Below are 19,567 nucleotides of genomic sequence, written 5' to 3'. Positions count from 1 at the left end.
TTATATAATTTATTAAGTTTATATCATGAAAATTCATCTGGTTTAGTTTTACACATTTTTTCAGTTCATGTAAATCTAATTGCTCTTACAGCTCTGCTTGTCTGTTTATTTCTTTGAAGAATTCTGGGGAAGGAAGGATGGCAGGGTAGCAAGAATGTGGATTTTGGAATCATATAAACCTGATATTAAAATGCCATTTCTCCCACCCCTTAGCATTGTGTGGCCTGAGGCAAGTAATTCAATGTCATAAAGCCTCAGTTTTCTCATCTAAAAAATGGAAAAAGCGAAATCTCTACAGTGCAGTTGTGATGTTAAAGTGAATTAGTGCATATGTATAAATTCCTCCCTCTGAATCCACCCAGACAAGGGTAGTAATAAGGGGAAATTAGACAAGACAGCAAATTACAGGTGGGACGTGCCTTTTAAGTTGACTTTTTATGACTGTGATGTTGTTATTTGAGGAGTGTGAGTTCCAGTCAGATGTCCTCTCGTGGTTTTTTATATTAGCAGTTGTTTCTTTCCCATTGAAAGATGAAAGGATCACAAGATTTCCTCTGACTTAAAAGACAGAACTGAACGAATATATCAGGCGTTTCTTGAATTAGCCATGATTAAGAGCAGCTATCTTTTCTAGAGAGTTCTGTAGCTGTGTCCTGAAATGGCCTGGGTTGCTCCTTCTGATGCTGATGTTTGTGATCACTCTTCCCAGTTGACCTTTTAGGCCTGCTGAACTGGCGTTCCAACTCCCAGAACATAAAGCACAACCTAAAGAAGTTGATGGAGGTGGATGGAGGAGAGATTGTTAAGGTAGGTTTCTGTCTTCAGCTGGAAACACATCTGTTGTGTCATTAGTTCCGCATTTTAAATCCAGCCAGTCATTGTAGGTGTAGGACTTGTTTTCTGCATTGCTAAGCAACTGTGCCAATTTTAAAGAAAAGGTGATTTTTAACCCCATTCCATTGAAACCTAATAGACCCCAAATTTCTGCAGTGTGGAGCTGAATGAAAGCACCCAGATAACCTCTGTTTCTCTCGTCTTCAGTTTTTGCAAGATACACTGGATGCACTTTTTAACATAATGATGGAAATGTCAGGCAATGAAACATACGACTTCCTGGTGTTCGATGCCCTGGTAAGCAGTTCAACGTACCCACTAGTACTTATTCCTGGAATGGGGTAGTATTTCCCTATTAGAAGTAATTGCTATGAACATCCTCCTGCATAAACATGTTTATACATCTCTCTGATTATTTCTTTAGGCTGAATTTCCAGAAGTAAAATTAGAGACAAGTAGCTTACATTCCAGTCTTTTATTTCTTTGTTTTCTGTTAAATCTCACTTTTTGACCTGCCTTCGCTTTTTCATCAGGAAAAACGAAGGATTTAATTCAGTTAGAAATCAGGAAACATTTTAACTCACTTTGCCGTCGTCTGACAGTCTAAAACCAGGGGATGCCCTTAACAAGGAAGGCCATCACTGTGTGGCTGTGCACCCTGTATGTTCATGCCCGGGAGGCTGGATTCACAGGTCAGAGTCACTTCTCGGTGTCATTAGATACAGCACACAGCCCAGCAGACACCTGACTTTGTCATACACAGTACTTAAATGTACAGCCTGTCCTAAGAACTGAAATCAGAACAGGGACAGGAGATAACCAGAATCTGGGAAGGTCAGGGTGTCAGTGGAGGGGAAAAAGCAGACGTGTCCAAACCAAGCTTCGTTTCCTTATTGCTGGGGGAAAAGTTCAGGTGGGGTTTTACCTGATGCTGCCACTGAGGAGGAAGGTCAGTTGCAGCTGTGGGTCATTTGACAGCTTGGAAAAATTAATCAGTTTAACAAATGGTCGGTGCATCAAAGCTAAGGATGTAAGATGAAGAGAGGAGACGCAATATCGCCAAGGTGAAGCTGGTCAGGGTCAGGTTTATGGGAAAGAGAAACTCTGGGTAGGGCTTCCATGGAATAAGCTCTGGAGATAAGCCCTGTGGGGTGGGCAGCTGGCTGTGGCATGGATGGAAGTCCCAAGTGCCTTTACTTTGAACACTTTTGTCCTGTGTGGGGGCAGTGTGGTTGGTTGTCATCGTGCACCTTATAGTCATCTACATAACATACCGTGGGGAAGTGGGGAGGCAGACCTCGGGTGGAGTTCAGATGATCGGGGACACTCACGCTGTACTCAGAAAGATGTTGGGGTATTTCATCAGCTGAGAACTTGGCTGAGTTTATAATTCCCACGGGAAACCCCTTTCTGCATCCTCCTTCCTCGTCCCCTGACTGGTGTTACCTGTGTAAAGACTGCCCTCCCTTTGAGACAGCCCCTCCTGGGAACAGGGATGCCAGCTGGTTCTGGTGCAGGCATAGCACTTAGCACTGTGCCCATGTGTGATGGCCTCTCCGTGTTAAATAAATATTAACCTCCCAGACTTGGCCTCAGCTCCGGGATTGGACAGCAGGAATGCTGCGGAAATGAGAAAGCAAAAGCACCAGGTGTTTCGACCCAGCTTGTTGGTGGAAAGCCTGGGCTGTGCAGGGGTGCTAATGACCTTGTTCACCTTCGGCAGGTGTTTATTATTTCGCTGATAGGAGACATCAAGTTCCAGCATTTCAACCCTGTACTTGAGACCTACATATACAAGCACTTCAGTGCCACTTTGGCATACGTGTGAGTACGGCTGGAAAGAACTGCGTGGTGTTGGGCTATTGGGTTTGTTCTCCAAAGGCTGGATTTTGGTGAAGTGAGAGGAACCTGCCTTTAGTAAATGTGTCTGTGAATGCAGAACTTGTCTCCAGGCCTCCTGGTGGAGAGCGGGGGCTGTTTAAGCATCACCCCTGGAAAAGGTGTCAGGCCCAAGCTTCCTTCTGGTTAAGGAAGAATGTCCATGGAGGAGTTGAAGAACAGGTGACCAGACTCAGCCCCCGAGGAGCTGATGTTGGCAAGATCCACAGGGGCACGAAGGGGTCCAGACAGGGATTTAAGCAGGACCAAGTCTGATAGAAGAGGAGATCCTGCCCTCAACCCTGTACCACAAGTGCTCGCTCTGTGAGATTGAGTACTCACAGAATTAAGATTTGACTTTTCTTTCTTTTGCATGGGGTGGTTTCTACCTGTTCTGCACTGTAGCCTTCTTTCTGTTGGGGTTGACAAAGGGAGCAGCTGACATTCACTCTGTGCTTCTCCCTGGAGTACTCAGCTCATGATGGCCTTGTATGTGGCCTGTCACCTGCCGCTTCCTTGAGTTCTAGTTATTGTGCAAAGCAATGCGATGAATAGCAACAGGGATGTAGCCAGATTGGTGAACAATATTTTGGACAGTGGCTCATGCCAGATCATGTCAGTTGCTACTGACTGATGTATCAGGTCAGATCTTCGAATCTGGTGTTTTCTAAGCCATGCAAGCATGAAGGCAGAGAAACACAGGTTGAATGAAGGCATTGTCACGTAACATAGTTACCAGTTAATGTTATGGTTATAAACCCCCCAGATTGGGGAGGTGTAGACACACTACAGTAGTGTTCTTTCACCCAGTGGTTTTGCCTTCCAAGTCCTTGTTATGAGTGAGGACTGGTATCAGTAGATCCTCATCACACTGAGCCACATAAGACCTTCCAGGTAGTAGTAATCTGGGCTTATTTGCAATACTTGATTGATTCTGTGTGCTTCCTTTGGATTTTGTGCTAGTTCTAGGAAATGTCAGATATTCCCAGAAGGAAGGCCCAAAATATCAGCCTCCTAAAAAGCCTGAGTTAGCACAGGATCAAGACTTTTCATAGTCCAAAGACTCCAGAAGAATATGAAGAGCAATTTAAAATCCCAGATGAGTTTTGTGATGGATGAAGAGTCAGATTGAACTCCACTCCCCACGCACAGAAGTTTCCATCTGGCACCGAATTTATGGCTCTCCAAGGATTGGGACAGAGATTAAAATAGCGCCTTAATTTGAAGCCTTTCTACTTTTTCATTTCTAGATTTTCCTTTTTAATCCTACAAAGGGAAAGAAATCTTCCAGTATCTCTAAGCCAGAGGGAAGGTCCAAACTTCTGCAGCAGATGAGGAAAGGTGTTAGTTTGCCTGTCCAGGGCATCCTCCAGAGAACATGGCGGGAGTGGCTGCTTCCCACTCTGCCACCTCCCCTTGCAAGCCTCAGAGCACCCTGTTGCCAGCCAACTTAATTTTTCTTTCCTGTTCTTTTAAGGAAACTCTCCAAGGTCCTGAACTTCTATGTGGCTAATGCTGACGACTCCAGCAAGACGGAGTTGCTGTTCGCTGCTTTGAAAGCCTTGAAGTACTTGTTCAGGTTCATCATCCAGTCTCGAGTGCTCTACTTGAGGTAATGGTCACCGGGCTGAGATGTTTAAGCTGTCACCGGTCTCTCCACGTTGGTCCCCTTACTGCTCATGCATGCCTCCGGCTCTGTGACCCTTTAGATCACGAAACTGCCAAATTTCCAAACTTCAGAGCTGCAGGTGGCGGTGGATCATGAGACCGTTGGAGAAGGTCCATTTGAATTCCCTTTACATCAGCAGAACCCTGAGGTAGTAGTGGCGGCAGCCCTCGGGGAGGCAGTGGCTAAGTGTGCCCCTTGCCGGAAGCCTTTCCTGGGGATGGTGTCTGTAGGGAGGCAGGTTCCCGGGGCAAGGAAGCTTGGGTTTTATTCCAGGGGTGGTGGGAGGCGTTGGGGAACTTCAGTTAGAGAAGCAATAGAATCCTGCTTATGTTTCAAATGATCATCTCTTCTGCTCTGTGGAAATGGATTATGGAAGGCTAAGACCGAGAGTGAGCGAGCACCTTTGCAGTGCAGCTGTGAGACGCTGCGGCTCTACCCTAGCTGCAGGCGGAGGGGGTGGACTGGTGTGTGCAGAGCCCCGACTTGCTGGTGGATTTGATGGGACAGTGAGAGGGAGGGAAGGACCCCAGATAACCTCAAGGTTTGGGTGGGCAGCGGTGCTATTTGCTGGTACTCGGAATGCCTAGAGCCCAGCGGGAAGATCCAGAGAGTTCTGTTTTAGGTATTCTGTTTTACTTTTGAGATACTCTGGGGACTAACTTGCAAATAAAGTTCTTTTCTAGTTCTACCAAGTGGGTGAATGAAGAATTACCAACTACCTCTGATTGTATAATTTTATCAGGGGAGGTCATACTCCTTGGAGACCCTATAAGTATCCCTTATCCAAAATGGTTGGGATCAGAAGTATTTCAGGTTTCAGATTTTTTAGAATTTTGGAATTTTTGCATATGCATAACTGAGCTATCTTGGGAATAAGACCCAAGTGTAAGCATGAAATTCATCGACATCTCATAGCCCTTATACACAGAGCCTGAGGGTGATTTCATAGAGTTATTTTTAGTGCACCTGCATTTTGACTGCAGCCCATCACGTGAGGTGAGGTGTGAGAATCTGTCCTTATGGCATCCTGTTGGCGCTCAAAAGGTTTTGGATTTTGAATCTTCAGATTGGGGTGCTCAGTATGTATGGGTGCATGAAGGAGACTAGTTTAATTAAACATATTCATGTGTGCATGCATGTGTTGAAGCATGTGCTTAAAATTCAGAACCCACCATCCCTCCTCCTGAGCAGTCGTTGGTGAGGTTGCCACCCAGCGCAGAAGCACATGCACTACCAGTTGGGACTTTGGTGTTTTCTGGGCAATTGGTCAAAGACCTCTCCATTTCTACTCAGGAGAAAGAGCCAACTCTTGAGTTGATGGACAGATCTGGTAAAGACAGGAGGATACTTTAACCAAGGTGAGGGTGTGTCCGTGAGGTTGAAGGCCCTCGTGGTAGAGCAGGTCAGCATCAGTATGGGCAGTGTGGTGGACCGAGTGGACCCTGACTGGTTTTGTAGGCCTGCTGGGCTCAGAACCTATCTGGGTTGAGGAGCTTCTTAATCCATTGTCTGAAACCTCAGCTTTTAGGGTCAAGGCGTGGTAAGGTGAGACAGGGTAACACGGGGAGTCGTGCAGGGGAAGGAGGAGAGAACGTGGCCAGCAAGGGAACTTTGCTTGGGGTCCCTGCCTGCTGGACATTGTACAAATGAGCCGAGGAGACAGAAACGCAGGGCTCACCTGCTGCATCAGGCACGGTGACTTCCTGATGTCCCTTCGTCTAGGAAATGCCCACAAACCACCAGCATGGACTGTGTCCCCAAGCTTGGGGCCCTCCAGACAGCATCTTTACCAACTGGCTAATCCTCGCTGACCAACTAGAAAGCCTTGTGTCAGGGCTTTATTTAAAACTTACTACCCTGCTCTTGTCCAGGTGGTACTGTCTTTTCAGTCTGAAGGGGGCTTACTCCTGGTCCCTTTGAAACCATCTTAGGGTGACTCATAAGAAGTCTTTCTGCATAATTTGAGGTGATGACCCATGAGGCGCTGACCTCCAGTTGGTTTTTGAGGCCACACATCTATTTTAAAATTTCTTTTAAAGATGGAAAATCTGACTGCTTTTCTCTTTTTTCCTGTTTAGATTTTATGGTCAGAGCGAAGATGGAGATGAATTTAATAACTCAATCCGACAGTTGTTTCTCTCTTTCAATATGCTCATGGACAGGCCTCTTGAGGAAGCTGTCAAGATCAAGGTCAGCATGGTGTCTACATAGGTAACCCTTCAGGCCATCAGCGTAGAGGGTCTGGACAGCATGGAACTGACCGTGGTGGGAGAGGAAGGAAATCAGTCTTGGTTTAGTAGTAGTTAGAGTAAAGGAAAACCTGCACATTTCAACTTCAGTTACTTTTATATTTTCAAATGTCAGTTTGCCAAAGACAAGCTACCTGCTTAGACAATCCCTTGATTGGCAGTTACAACCTCTGTTTGACCCTGATTTCAGCACACAGATCCTAATGCTGTTACAGGTGACAGTTTTCTATTCTTAGCTGCCCCATTGCTCCCCAAAGTGCAAAGTCACCATTATCTTTATCAGCAACAGGTTTTTTTAAAAAAAAAATTTTTTTAATGTCAAATACATAATCCTTGAAGATTTCAATTTGAACTTTATTATTCATTCCTTATTCTTGATGGTAACTTTGTGCTGGAGACTTCAAGAATTTAACTTCTTTCTTTGGTAGAAAAATGAATTCCAAATGGATGGTTCCCGCTGGTTGTGAAGACAAGGGCTATACCTCCTGCATTTCCAGGAGAAAGATTTGAGGAGGTCATGATGAGCTCCATCAGCTTTCCCTTCCTTGCAAGGGCATCTGTGTCCAGTTCCTATACGAAATCCAAGTGCAACCCTTTCTTTCTGGGATCAAACCATAAATTCTGGGCTGGGGATACAGCCTGGTGGTTGAAAGCCTGCCTAGTATGCACAAGAGCCTGGGTTCAGTCCCCAGCAACCGCGGTGGACAGGGGGCAGTAAATTTTGTATTGGTCTTACTTGGCAACTGAATTTGCCTTTGGTGTTTTCTTACAGGGGGCAGCTTTGAAGTACCTCCCTAGCATAATCAACGATGTCAAACTTGTGTTCGATCCCATTGAGCTCAGGTAAATAACAAAAAGCCATGGGTTTCTTGTCTGTGACAGAGAAGTAGCCCCCTGCTTGGCCGGGGACTGAACTCCTGCACATACTTTTCTTTTTCTCACAAGTATTAACAGAGCACCTTTTGCGCTCATTTCTGTGGAAGATGTGAAAGAACACACCAAGCCTGCTCCAGAGAGAGGTTTGCACTCTCTTTGGAGAAGCAAGACATGCAGACATGATATTAACTCTAAAAGAAAGTACATAATAAGGTGCTTCCGGCCCTGTAACTAGCACCCCAGGAGTGCAGAGTCCTGTTGCAGTCGAGATTGGAGTGACGTTAGCCAGAAAAGGTGTTTTACAAAAGCTGAGCGTGGAGGCAGGCCTGGAAGCAGCTGGTGGAAGTGGAGGTGCTTGGTGCTGTGGGCAGAGTCAGCTCCAAGGCGGGGCTCTCTAGGGAGCAGGATGCAGGCCCTGGAGACAGCCCTGGATCTCTAGGGGGGTTTTCCAGGTGCACCTGTCCGGCCCAGGTCTTGTTGTGGAGGAGATGTTTGTGATGCTGCCTGTCGCTTGGCAGAGTGAGAGAGCTGACGCTGCGGCTTCTCTTGCAGCGTGCTCTTCTGCAAGTTCATTCAGAGCATTCCTGACAACCAGCTGGTGCGGCAGAAGCTCACCTGCATGACCAAGATGGTGGAGAGTGGTCTCTTCCAGCAGTCAGGTGAGGTCCCACACAGCCCGCCACCCCCTGAGGACCAGTCTCACACCTGCCGCAGTCACACTTGCCTTTTTTTTTTTTTATGTCAGTAATGTCCTTGCCAGTTTGTGGTTCTTAAGTATCTCTGGGAGGCCAGTTTTAAGAAGCTGAAGTTAGTTTGGTATTCCTAGCAGTTACTAAAAGAGCCCAGTTGTGTTTAATCTTTAATTAGAGCAAATCAGCAAAGGATTTGTTCATTAGAAACCTTTGTCCTCAAAAGAGGAACCTCAGAAAATGGCAGGCGAGCAGGAAAAATGAGGGTTCCTTTAAAGGAATTCCTGCTTGACCTGTACATGGTACATCAAGGCACAAGCCAGGGGCAGGGCAGGCAGCAGCGTGGCTCTGGGCCAGATCCCACTAGTCCTGGCTCAGGAGAGGGATGGTGTGGTTCTCTTCTCAGTTGGGTTCAGTGATGTCGTGTTAGTGTTTGTAGCTGGGACTTGACTATGGTGGAAGCATTTCCACCCCAGAGATTGGCCAATGGGGCTTTTTTTTTTTTTTTTTTTTTAAGATGGGGAAGCTGGATGACTGGCATCCTACTGGGAATGGGCACAGAGGGGAGAAACCCCTTTCACTGATACAGTGCTTCTCCTAAGTACAGTGGAGTAGGTAGCCAGCTCATGCGACTCTGTGCTCATATCCCAGGCTGGTAGGAGGAGGGGACCCAGGACCTGGTCCTTCCTTATAAACCCAAGACTCGCTGGAGTGAGCAGCTGAGGGAACGTCTTTTGAAGCTTCCACAAGATCAGGGAGTCCCCTCATGTTAGGTAGGCTTGTCCAGCAGCCTCCTCAGAAATCAGGAAAGTTGAGTGGAGTGTTGGTAGAAGAATCCTCCTGGCCTTGTACCCAACTGGCTATGGAACTCGGCATAAATGAGGGACTTTCTCTCCGTCTCAGCTTCTGTTTCAGTGGAAGGAACGGCTTGAATTAGATGACATCAGTAGCCTCTTTTGGCTCTGATATTTTCCGACCCCATTATTTTGTGTTTGGAAATTTCAAGTGTTTTTAGGTCATAATTGGAGGCAGAGCTGATGTCTTCAGAAAGCTAGTGAATGATCTCGAGTAAAAACCAAAGTATCACTAAGCTTCCTGATAGACTGTGACAAGCTCTGCCTCTAAGGAAGCCGAAAGGATAACTGAGACAATAAAGGCGGGTGTTTGAGTGTAAGTGGAAGCTGGTCACTAGACAGGACCAATGAGAGGACGTACGCTCACTGCTAACAGTCACTGCTGTAGTGTCATAATCATGTGTTATCATAATGAAGACCCTAAAAGGAAGACAGTAAATAATGCCCTACTTTCTATAAGCCATATGCCTGCAAAGACATGAGTGGTATGTTCTAGAAACGTAGTAGGAAAGCTCAGTGTTTAGGAATTTTATAGTCAATTTTAAAAAGACTGTCTGACTTGCTTAGTTTTTATTGGTTCCACACGACTTAGCGTTCATGTGTCAAGCTGGCATTTAAAACGCCAGAGGGCTGGGGCCGCAGCTCCGTGGTAGAGTGTGTGCTTAGTGTAGGTTCAGTCGGCACCACCAAGTAAAGTAACACACAAATGACAAGTAAGCCTGGAGAGATATGTTAAGTAATTTAAGCAGGTGCAAAATCCTCGCCTTTCCCTCTAACAGGGGTATTTCATGAGTCTAGTCCTGGCACAAGGCTGAAGTTCCGTACCTAAAGTCTGTGCTCCTCAGTGCCCTGGAGAGGGACTCCATTCCTGCAGGGCTGGTCCCAAGAGCTCTGGGGACAGGCAGAGAGGTCTGCAGTGATGGCAGCTGGGAGGGGGCATTTCCTCGTGTGAGCTACTGCGTTTTCTCCCTCAGAGTGCAGAGACGTGCTATTGCCACTGCTGACGGACCAGCTCAGCGGCCAGCTGGATGACCACTCAAGCAAGCCTGACCATGAGGCCAGCTCGCAGCTTCTGAGCAGCATCCTGGAGGTGCTGGACAGGAAGGATGTGGTGAGTGCGGGCATCCCTAACATGATGGCACATGCCTCCGCTGGCCCTTTGCACCAGACAGGAGGGACTCCGTGTCCTTCTAGTCTCTGGTGGTTTAGAACCGGGCATTGGGCCCAGGGGTGCCCATTTTAGAGGTGCCTAGAGAAACCAGAGCTTTCTGTACAAATCTAGGTCCAGGCGAGGTCAACTCACAGCTGGAAACGCCACTGGCTGGTCTCCAGCTTGCCCCGTCGGCCCACCCTGAGATCCCTGCAGGAGCTCTCAACAGCTCTGTTAATTTCTGCCAAGACCCATGGAGAATTTGTTTCTCTGTAGGAAGCTCTGACCTCCATCTCATGCCTGACCCTATTGTAGAAATCCCTGCTCCTGAGAACTTCTGTTTCTATCTTCTCTCCGACATTGTGGCTCTCTCTGGAGCCCAGTGGAAATCGTGTTTTTTCTGTGATCTTTCCCCTCACCCCCAGCCCCCAGGCCGTGAGGCTGAACCTGCCTGGGTTTCCCATCTCCTGGCCATGGCGCTGCCCACAGGCCTACGCGGGCCCCACGGAACTGGCTGGAGGACTGTGCCCGGCCAGCACCCTGCCCCCCGGAGCTGATCTGGGCTGGGATCCTGGGCTGGGCTTGTTCTATCCTTGCCCCCTCCTGAGTGTGCATCTCTCTCTGTGGGCCTCGGTTGTTTTCCTAACCCCACCCAGAGCCCGGCCCGTGCCTGGAGGAAAAGCTGTGTCATCCCCCAGAGAGGCAGGTTTTCTATGTCACTTTTACCCACAGAAAGGAGAAGCAGGTAAAAGAAAAGCCGGGAACGAGGGCAGAAAAGCTAAAGATACTTACTACTTGGATGAAAATACACATGACCATGGACAGTGCAGCAGGATGTCACTTATGTGGTCCCTGAAAGAGTAGAACCCACAGAAACAAAGACTAGATTACTGATTCCCAGGGGCTGGGGCTGGGGGATGGGGAGGTGTTGGTCAAAAAAAACAAACTTTCATTCATGAGATGAACAGGTTCTGGAGATGTAGTGCATATGGATGGAGATGGGTGTGTTACTTAATTCAATTGCAGTGATCACAATCTCCCAATGTATAGCTATATCAGCTATATATATATGAAGACATCCAGTCACCTGTTAAATATTTTTTAAAATAGTGAAATGTTAACAAGCAGGAAAATCCATAGTGGTGATTTAGTTATTTAAGCATTCAGCGGGAATTTTCAAATATCTGTCAGGAAGCAAGCATGGATAAGGTCCACAAGGTCAAGTTGAACACAGGTACTTTGGAGCTGGGTGAGTGTCACATCTAACTAGAGATGAGGAATGAAGGAAAGAGGAGGATGCACAATTAATGGCACCGTCATGTGCATCCACACAACCAATCCTGTAAGGAAACCTTGTTATCCACCTTGTGCAGCTATGAAAACTAAAGTAAGGCAAAATCGAATAGGGGCTCAGTCACACGGGACAGAAGGCTGAATCCTCGTACTGGTCTTCTCAGTCTCCCAACAGCATCCCACAGACTGGGTTCCTTAAATGACAGAAGTGTATTTTCTCAAAGCTCTGGAGGCTGAAGGTCTGGGTCAGGGTGTGGGCTCTGTGACGTTCTGGGAGGGAGCTCTTCTCTGTGGCTGTCTTCTCCCTGCACGCACATGTGGCCTTTCCCCAGTGGGTGCACACACAGCCAAAGAGAAAGCTTGTGTGTGTGAGTGAGCAGGGTCATTAGGACCCCACCCTCCTGTCCTCCTGTGGCCTGAATTGCCTTCCAGAGACCCCATCTCCAAGCACCATTGGATGTTCAGGCTTCAAGAGGGACACAAAAATTCACCTCCTAACAGACCTCTTGCTTGCCTTTCTTTGGGTTTTTGCCCGATGCAGAAGGTGTTAAGAAGTCTGTACCTTTGCCTCTCCTTGCCCACCTGTGTCTGATTGTCCTGGGCACTGCTCTGCTCAGCATCAGAACCGGCACCTCAGACTCCCTGGAACTGTCCGGCCACAGAGAGCTGTCTGAGTGCACGGGAACCATCAGGGTTTTTTGGGGGAGCACCTGTCCCTGCGTGTCCACGCTCATCTTTTAAACGATCTGATCATTTTCAGTTGATTTGCTCTTATAAAGTTATGTGTTATTCTGTGACTCCATTTCCCCTTTTGGAGAAGAGATTGCTTTTTAGGGAAAAGAGGAGTCCTGTGACTGAGGTCCCCTTGAGAAGGCAAACCTGAGAAGGCAGAAATGGGGTCACACCTGTGTTTCACCCCCAGGGTCCCACGGCCATGCACATTCAGCTGATCATGGAGCGGCTGCTGAGGAGGATCAACAGGACCGTGATCGGGATGAGCCGACAGTCTCCCCACATCGTGAGTGTCTCTCCTGTGGACCACCCCACGGCCATTGCTACTTCTCTGTGTCCTGCCTGCCTAGGGGACCAGTGGCTTCAGATGAAGTTCACCTGGCCCCGTGTGTCATGGCTGATTGATTATAACCCTGAGCAGTGTTCACTTCTGACATGGATTTTCTATTCCTTGTTCAGTTGTTTTCCCTCCAGGGAACCCCAAGCAGCTTTTATTTCCAGTAAAAAGATGATGCTTTAAAGAACTTGTGTTAAGTGTCCTTTTCAAAAGGTACTAACCTCTTAGGTTCCATCTATTGGACCCAAATGGATGTCAATAAAAAAGCATAAATGAGACCAGAGATCATTGTTGAAAGGCCCAGTCAGATCAGCATTAAAATAAAGCATCATCTTTTCACTATATTAAAAGCTAAGGTTAGATTTTAATTAGAGGTCATAGGGAAAGAACTCTCTCAAATTGCTTTTGTAAGTAAAAAATATTCATTTATTAAGAATCTGTAAGCCTCTGGGCATTGTGGCTCACGATTATAATCTCAGAAGCTTTCGGGGCTGAGGCAGGAGGATCACAAGTTTGAGGCCAGCCTGGACAATAAGGCCCTATCTCAAAATAAAAAATAAAAAGGGATAGGGATGTAGTTCAGTGGTAGATTGCCCCTGGGTTCAATCCCAGTGCCAAAAAAGAAAAAAAAAATCTGTAAGCTGAGCATTCTTCTGGACACTGTGATGTATGTGTGAGCAGAACAGATTAAAACAAAACAAAACCCTGCCCGTGAGCAACTTGTACTTAGAGAAGTAATGATTATGGCTAAATAAACCGCAGAGTGTCTCTTAAAAGGAGACAGGGCTTGGAGAAAGATATGGAGCAGAACAAGGGAAGAGTGAGGAGGCAGGGATTCAAATAACATGACAAAGAACTACTTCCCTGAGAAGGTAGAATTTCAGTGAAAAACTTTGAAGGAGGTAAGGGAATTCCATGTGGCTCCCTGGGAAGGGCCCTCAAGAAGGGCCGAGCCAGGGCAGAATCCCTAAGACGTGCCTTGCAAGAGTCAAATGGGGGTGAGAGGAGACCAGGCAAGAAGAAACAGCATTTAGTGAGGCAATTAAAACAGAAGCTTCTCCAAAACACTGTGAACGGATTCAGACCTTGTAGGAAAGGATTGGTTTGTGGCTGGGCTAATCCTGGCTCTCTGGTCTGAGATCATGTGATCACGGGGTGTAGAAAGGAACAGGGAGACTGCAGATGTGGGCATGTAAAACCAAAGCTCTCACCTCCAGAGGTAAGAATAGGATTGTTGGCCAAGAAACTCTCATTTCCCATGAGGGCTCGGCACAGCGGTGACCCCTATCACTCTGGGCACTGAGGGGAGGATCACACGCTAGAGGCCAGCCTCAGCAATTTAGCAAGACCCTGTCTCAAAATAAAATGGGCTGGAGATGGAACTCAGCGGTAGAGTGCCCAGGATTTAATCCCCTGTGCTGGGTAGGAAAACAACAACAGCAAAACACACACACACACATTCCACACCACACAATGAGTGAAGAAATCTACAAATCTGTGTTTCTCTTTATTTTGGGGCCCTAATGATGCAATTAATTACTTAATCAAAAACAAAATGCATGCTTAACTAATCTGTCTCTTCATGTACTGTTAAAAGGTGAAAATAACACTGAGAGCTGGGCGTGGTGGTGCACGCCTGTGTTCCCATCGGCTCTAGAGGCTAAGGCAGGAAGATTGAAAGTTCAAGGCCAGCCTCAGTAACTTAGTGAGACACGATCTTTAAATAAAAATGCAAAAAAAGGCTGGGGATGTGCCTCAGTGGTTAAGTCCCATGAGTTCAATCCCTGGTACCAAATAATATAATAAGAAGAATAAGAAGAAAACAAGTTGAATCATTTATGTGCTTAAAAGGAAGTTGATTCGGGTAAGGTGGTGCACACCTGTAATCCCAGCAGCTTGGGAGGTTGAAGCAGGAGGATCATGAGTTCAAAGCCAGCCTCAACAATGGAAAGGCACTAAGCAATACAGTGAGACCCTGTTGCTAAATAAAATACAAAATAGGGCTGAGGATATATGGCTCAGTGTTCAAGTGCCCCGAGTTCAATCCCCAGTACCTGTCACCACCCAAAGATTGGGATGAGTTTTGGTTTTGGATTTTTAACCAGTTGCATAGACTCTACTGGTGGAGCATCCCAAATCCAAAAATCCAAATTCCAGTGGGATCCAAAATCCCAAACTCCTGGGAACATTTCAGATTTTCAAGCGAGGAATGCTGAACCTATCCCTCTCTTTCTTATTAGTCTTCCTGCATATTCAGATTTGTTTAACTGATCTATTTCCAACATTTCTCCATGGACTTCTGTACTACAACCCAGTCTCAGCAAGAAACTGAAAGTCCCATAGGTATTACAACTAGTTGGTGAGCTAGCCGAGATCTTAAATCGGTGTCCCATGACCTTCAGGATGCCACAAGCTCAAAGCTGTAGGTGCTGATGGGAGCCTGAGCCCTTCCATTTCTCCAGCTGTACCTGGAAGGAGGTAGTGTGAAGGAGAAATCTCAAACCAAGTGCCCTTGATCCTCAGGAAGCAGCATGTTTCCAGCTCAGTAGGGTCAGAGGTCATGGGGTCGGGAAAACCAGAGTTCAGGTTGTCCTCATCTTGTTTGGTCATTTGGTGGCCTGAGGAGCCTTGGATTGTCCTTTCTTCTTCCTCCAGGGCAGCTTTGTGGCTTGCATGATTGCTATCCTGCGGCAGATGGACGACACCCACTACAGCCACTACATCAGCACCTTCAAGACCAGGCAAGACATCACTGTAAGTTGTCTTCACCTCATCCTAGTAACTTGAGACCTCTTATATTTGGTATAAATAAATAAATAGATAAGTATCTGATACCGAGTGTCACCAGACCAGGGTTTTCCTCCCTCCCACCTCCAGGGCTCTGTGGCTGCCCACAGTGCCGAAGAAAAGCACAGTTGATTCTTGCTGTCTGTCCTTGGTGGAGTTGAAGAAGGGGGTAGGACATGTACCCGAGAGTCCTCACACGCTGCCTGAACCTCTTGGATTTAGAGAGAGCCCTCAGGTTTGAATTCTGGCTACTCACCATGGTTGTATAGTGGTCAACACCTGAGAAGAGTGGCTACTTATAATAACAATTTTAATATTCTTGGGACATAAAATAAATTAACAAATATATTTTAGTGATTTTTTTTTTCAAATTTTCTTCAGAAAGCAGGTAGGACATTCTAAATTCATAGCTTGACTCCGTGCTTCTGCAGGAAGAAACCAGGCATATCTCCTCTGTGTGAGATGATGGAGACCTCTTCCCCTGCCTCTCTCCCTCCCAGTGGCTGTCACCCTCCTGCTCTCTTCTGGGTAATTCCCATGGAACGCATTGGCAGTGGGCTTCAGCTGGAGGTCTTGGGAGTCTTGCTGTATGAAGTGATGACCAAGAGCTGAGCGTAGACCATGTCGGGTGCAGATAACTGGCATCTCCAGTTGATCCATTTTCCATTTTCATCACAAACCAAGAAATCATGTTTATTGAACCAAATAATAATAATAACAGAATGGTCAGTAAATGGGTAGAAGCATTTATCACGTATGTTGAAAAAAAATGGTAAACTCATGGAAAATTCCAGAACTGAGGATGGGTAGGCCTGACTCATTATTGTACCAGAAGATCAAATCAAGTGCAGCAAGATGAGGCTGGGCTGTAGCTCGGTGGTGCACGAGCACCTGCCTAGCGTGTCTGAGGCTGTGGGTTCAACTTCCAGCAGAACAAAAAAATAAAACAAAAACACAGCAAGTTCCTGCCAGAATCATTCCTGTTTTGTATGCCACTGACTTCAAGAGTAGAGGAAACTAGCAGATTAACCAGTGTCTTAGAAAAATGTCTTTAGAAATAGCTGGGCATGATGGTGCACGCCTGTCATCTTAGAGGTTGGGAGGCTGAGGCAAGAGGATTGCAAGTTCCAAGTCAGCCTCAGCAACTCAGTGAGACCCTGTCTCCACTTAAAGTACAGGAAAGGGCTGGGGATGTGGCTCAGTGGTTAAGTGCCTCTCAAGCATCACATCCTTACTGCGGTGCAGTGTACTTCAAAGGTGGGACTTGTGGGTTAGTGCCCGAGAATGCAAACTAGATTTTCATTTCAGGGATCCCAGTGTAGAAGGTCTAAATGGGTCTAATGGAAGTGCTTTCAAAACTTGATAGCTTTGCCTTTTAGTCTTATTGCTTTTTTTTTTTTAATTCCTTTTTGCTCACAACCACCTTTGGATGTGAAGAGCTCTGTGCTGTGTTTACTTAGTTATTAGTTATTCCAGTTATCGTGAGCCACCATTACCATCTCCTTGTAGGAGCTGTGCAGGGCTCTTCTTCCAGGCTACACATGAGAACCTCTCTGCAGCTGGAAGGCTCGTAACTGCTGCTTGGTGCAGTGCTTCTGATCTGTTCTAACCAGGACAAGGAAGAATTGAACTCCCATCTGTCCGAAGTTTCCATTTTCTCACAGTTGTCGATTCATTTTTAAGCAGGAGAGCTATTTCCAGACAGCACATGCCAGATGAGGACTAAAGAGAAACAAGAGCTGGAAACGTGGGGTCCGCGAGCCCCGGGTCCCTTGCAGCTCTCCTGCTTCCTGGTTCTCTGGGCTCAGACAGGTCATTTAATGTGTCAGCCTCAGGCACACCACTTGTAAAACGTGGACGACCTTTTTGTCCTTGTTTTCCTTATAGAATCGTGCAGTGCAAAAATCGCCTCATATGGTAGCCTGCTCTGAGAACGCATCGTTGTCCCTCAGTCCTGTAGGACAGGCAGTGACCTGGGACGGGGAAGGACTGGTGCTGATGTGGGTTCTTCTGTCCACACGCTGGAGGAGCGGCAGTGCGCAGCCATCTTCCCCAGCTGTCCCTCCTTGCTTCTCCGCAGGACTTCCTCATGGAAACCTTTATCATGTTCAAGGATCTGATCGGGAAGAACGTCTATGCCAAAGACTGGGTGGTGATGAATATGACGCAGAGCAGGTGAGGACCTGGGGCCCACCCGGAGGCCTGGCTCTCCCCCGTCTGTGTGAGGGCTCGGGGAAGTGCTGGTCCGTCTCTGTGCTCGGTCCTATCTTCCTGCTCCTGTGACCCTACGTCCGTGCCAGGAGCTCCACTTCACCTGGGCTTCAGGGTTGCCCCATTCAGGGTCTCTGCTGTCTTCGGTGGGGACTGGTCTCCTTGTCATTCTCCTACTGATTCTTTGCCTCTGCTGCTCCCTCCATGTCAGTGTCCTCCCCATGACCTCTCAACCTCCCTCCCAACACCTAAGACCATTACCCCCAGTGCAGGCCTTTCTGGCCTGGATATTGTCTTCTCTTCCTTGGATTCTAGGTACCCCCTTTGAAGCCCTCTCATGGAATTTGTTTCACGTTCTCTATTGGATCAGGGCTCAAGTTAGATGTTTAAGATTCCTCCTTGGTGTTGTAACCCTTGGAAAACAGGAAACTGTGTGTTTGACAAAAGCACCTAAGTGAGTGCCTTGCAGATGCTGGCCCACGACAGATACTGGTTGAATAGAAGTAGATGAATGGGATATATATGTATATTATAGTAAAAGAACTTCAGATTTTTCTTAATGAGCTAATTAAGACAAATCACTTTATGATTATTATTATTAACCATTCGTGGTCCTGATGTCTGATTAGAAAAAACCCTTCCCAACTCTGCAGATTAGAGGGAAAGCAGCACCAGAAGCCCTAGACTCTAAAAGAGAAGCATTTCTGGGCATGGTAATGCACACCTGTAATTCTGGCAACTTGGGAGGCTGAGACAGGAGGATCACAAGTTGGAGACCAGACTCAGCAGCTTAGTGAGACCCTGCCTCAAAATAAAAAATAATGGGGATATGGCTCAGTGGTAAAATTCCCTGGGCCCAATCCCCCGTATCATAAATAATAAAGACATAGAAGCATCACTGCGGAGTATGAATTGCCCACACAGGGGCCCAGGCCACCTGCGTGTCACCTCAGCTAGCTGAGACTCTGCCAGTCAGTTGGGAAAACTGAACTTCACAGACTCTGCCCGGTCGTAGCCTCAGAGGACACTGGCAGATCAGATGGCCTTTTCTTGCCAGCCTGGGATGGTGTGGCTTTATTTTAACATGGAGAGCAAAGTGTCCAAGGGCGGAGTCGACCTCCTAGTCTGGTGCTTTCTTCCCCAGGGTGTTTCTTCGCGCCATCAATCAGTTCACTGAAGTCCTCACCAGACTCTTCATGGATCAGGCCAGCTTTGAGCTTCAGGTGAGCGCCCGACCTGCTGGAAGTCCCTGGAAGTCTCAGCCACAGCCACAGAACTGTTGCGGCTAGGAAAGGGCCACCTGCGGCTCCCTCATTGTAACCGGGGAAGGGTTCCATGGTTCTCTCTTTTCCTGAGGGGCACACTCCTGTCACATGGTTCTCCAGCTGCAATAAGATGGAGCTTTTTCTTTCTGGAAAAGCAACATACACAAAAAGAAAGGTAAAGAAGTAATACTGAGAAAATACAGCTACACAAAAACAAGAAGGTTGGGCTGGGGCTGTAGCTCAGTGGCAGAGCACTTGCCTGGCATGTGTGAGGCACTGGGTTCAATTCTCGGCATCACATATAAATAAATAAAGTAAAGGTCCAAAGACAACTAAAAAATATTTTTAAAATAAGTAAATAAATAAGAAAGTAAAAAATATAAACAAAGTAATCTCCCTTTTCTGTGGGGGATGTATTCTACAGCCACCAGGGGATGCCTGAAGCCACAGAGTCCTGAGTCCTATAGATAATTATATGTATGATAAAATTGAATTTACAAATTAGGCACAGTAAGAGATTAACAAAAATAATAGTAAATGCAACAATTATAATGAGATACTATAATACAAATGTGGTTTTTCTTTCTTGAAAGAGTCAAAATAAATATTAATACTTTTGGACCTCGGTTAGCTGAGGGGAACTGAAACCTCAGAAAACAAAATTGGGATAAGGGGATGACTGCAGGCTTGGCCTTCACTGTTAACATTGTGGTGTGATCCTCTGTGTATAGGCACAAATGTAC

At 46.8% G+C, this 19,567-nt stretch overlaps 1 protein-coding gene across 2 annotated transcripts in view; it reads left to right on the top strand.

The window, feature by feature from the left end:
* Dock5 (dedicator of cytokinesis 5) overlaps positions 1-19,567 on the top strand; it is a 188,982-nt gene that overhangs the window by 119,784 nt on the left and 49,631 nt on the right. For both annotated transcript variants that reach the window (XM_015499468.2, XM_048801569.1), the window contains exons 19-30: positions 710-807; positions 1,042-1,131; positions 2,558-2,658; positions 4,190-4,324; positions 6,460-6,571; positions 7,403-7,473; positions 8,059-8,165; positions 10,024-10,160; positions 12,415-12,510; positions 15,217-15,315; positions 17,429-17,523; positions 18,704-18,782. In XM_015499468.2, the coding sequence (XP_015354954.2) occupies positions 710-807; positions 1,042-1,131; positions 2,558-2,658; positions 4,190-4,324; positions 6,460-6,571; positions 7,403-7,473; positions 8,059-8,165; positions 10,024-10,160; positions 12,415-12,510; positions 15,217-15,315; positions 17,429-17,523; positions 18,704-18,782 (1,220 nt within the window). The remainder of the gene's footprint in view (positions 1-709; positions 808-1,041; positions 1,132-2,557; positions 2,659-4,189; positions 4,325-6,459; positions 6,572-7,402; positions 7,474-8,058; positions 8,166-10,023; positions 10,161-12,414; positions 12,511-15,216; positions 15,316-17,428; positions 17,524-18,703; positions 18,783-19,567) is intronic.

The sequence above is a fragment of the Marmota marmota genome, unplaced genomic scaffold (assembly GCF_001458135.2).
Source record: "Marmota marmota marmota unplaced genomic scaffold, marMar, whole genome shotgun sequence".
Taxonomy (NCBI): domain Eukaryota; kingdom Metazoa; phylum Chordata; class Mammalia; order Rodentia; family Sciuridae; genus Marmota; species Marmota marmota.
The sequence above is the reverse complement of the archived record's forward strand: the minus strand, read 5'-3'. Positions and strand labels throughout refer to the sequence as shown.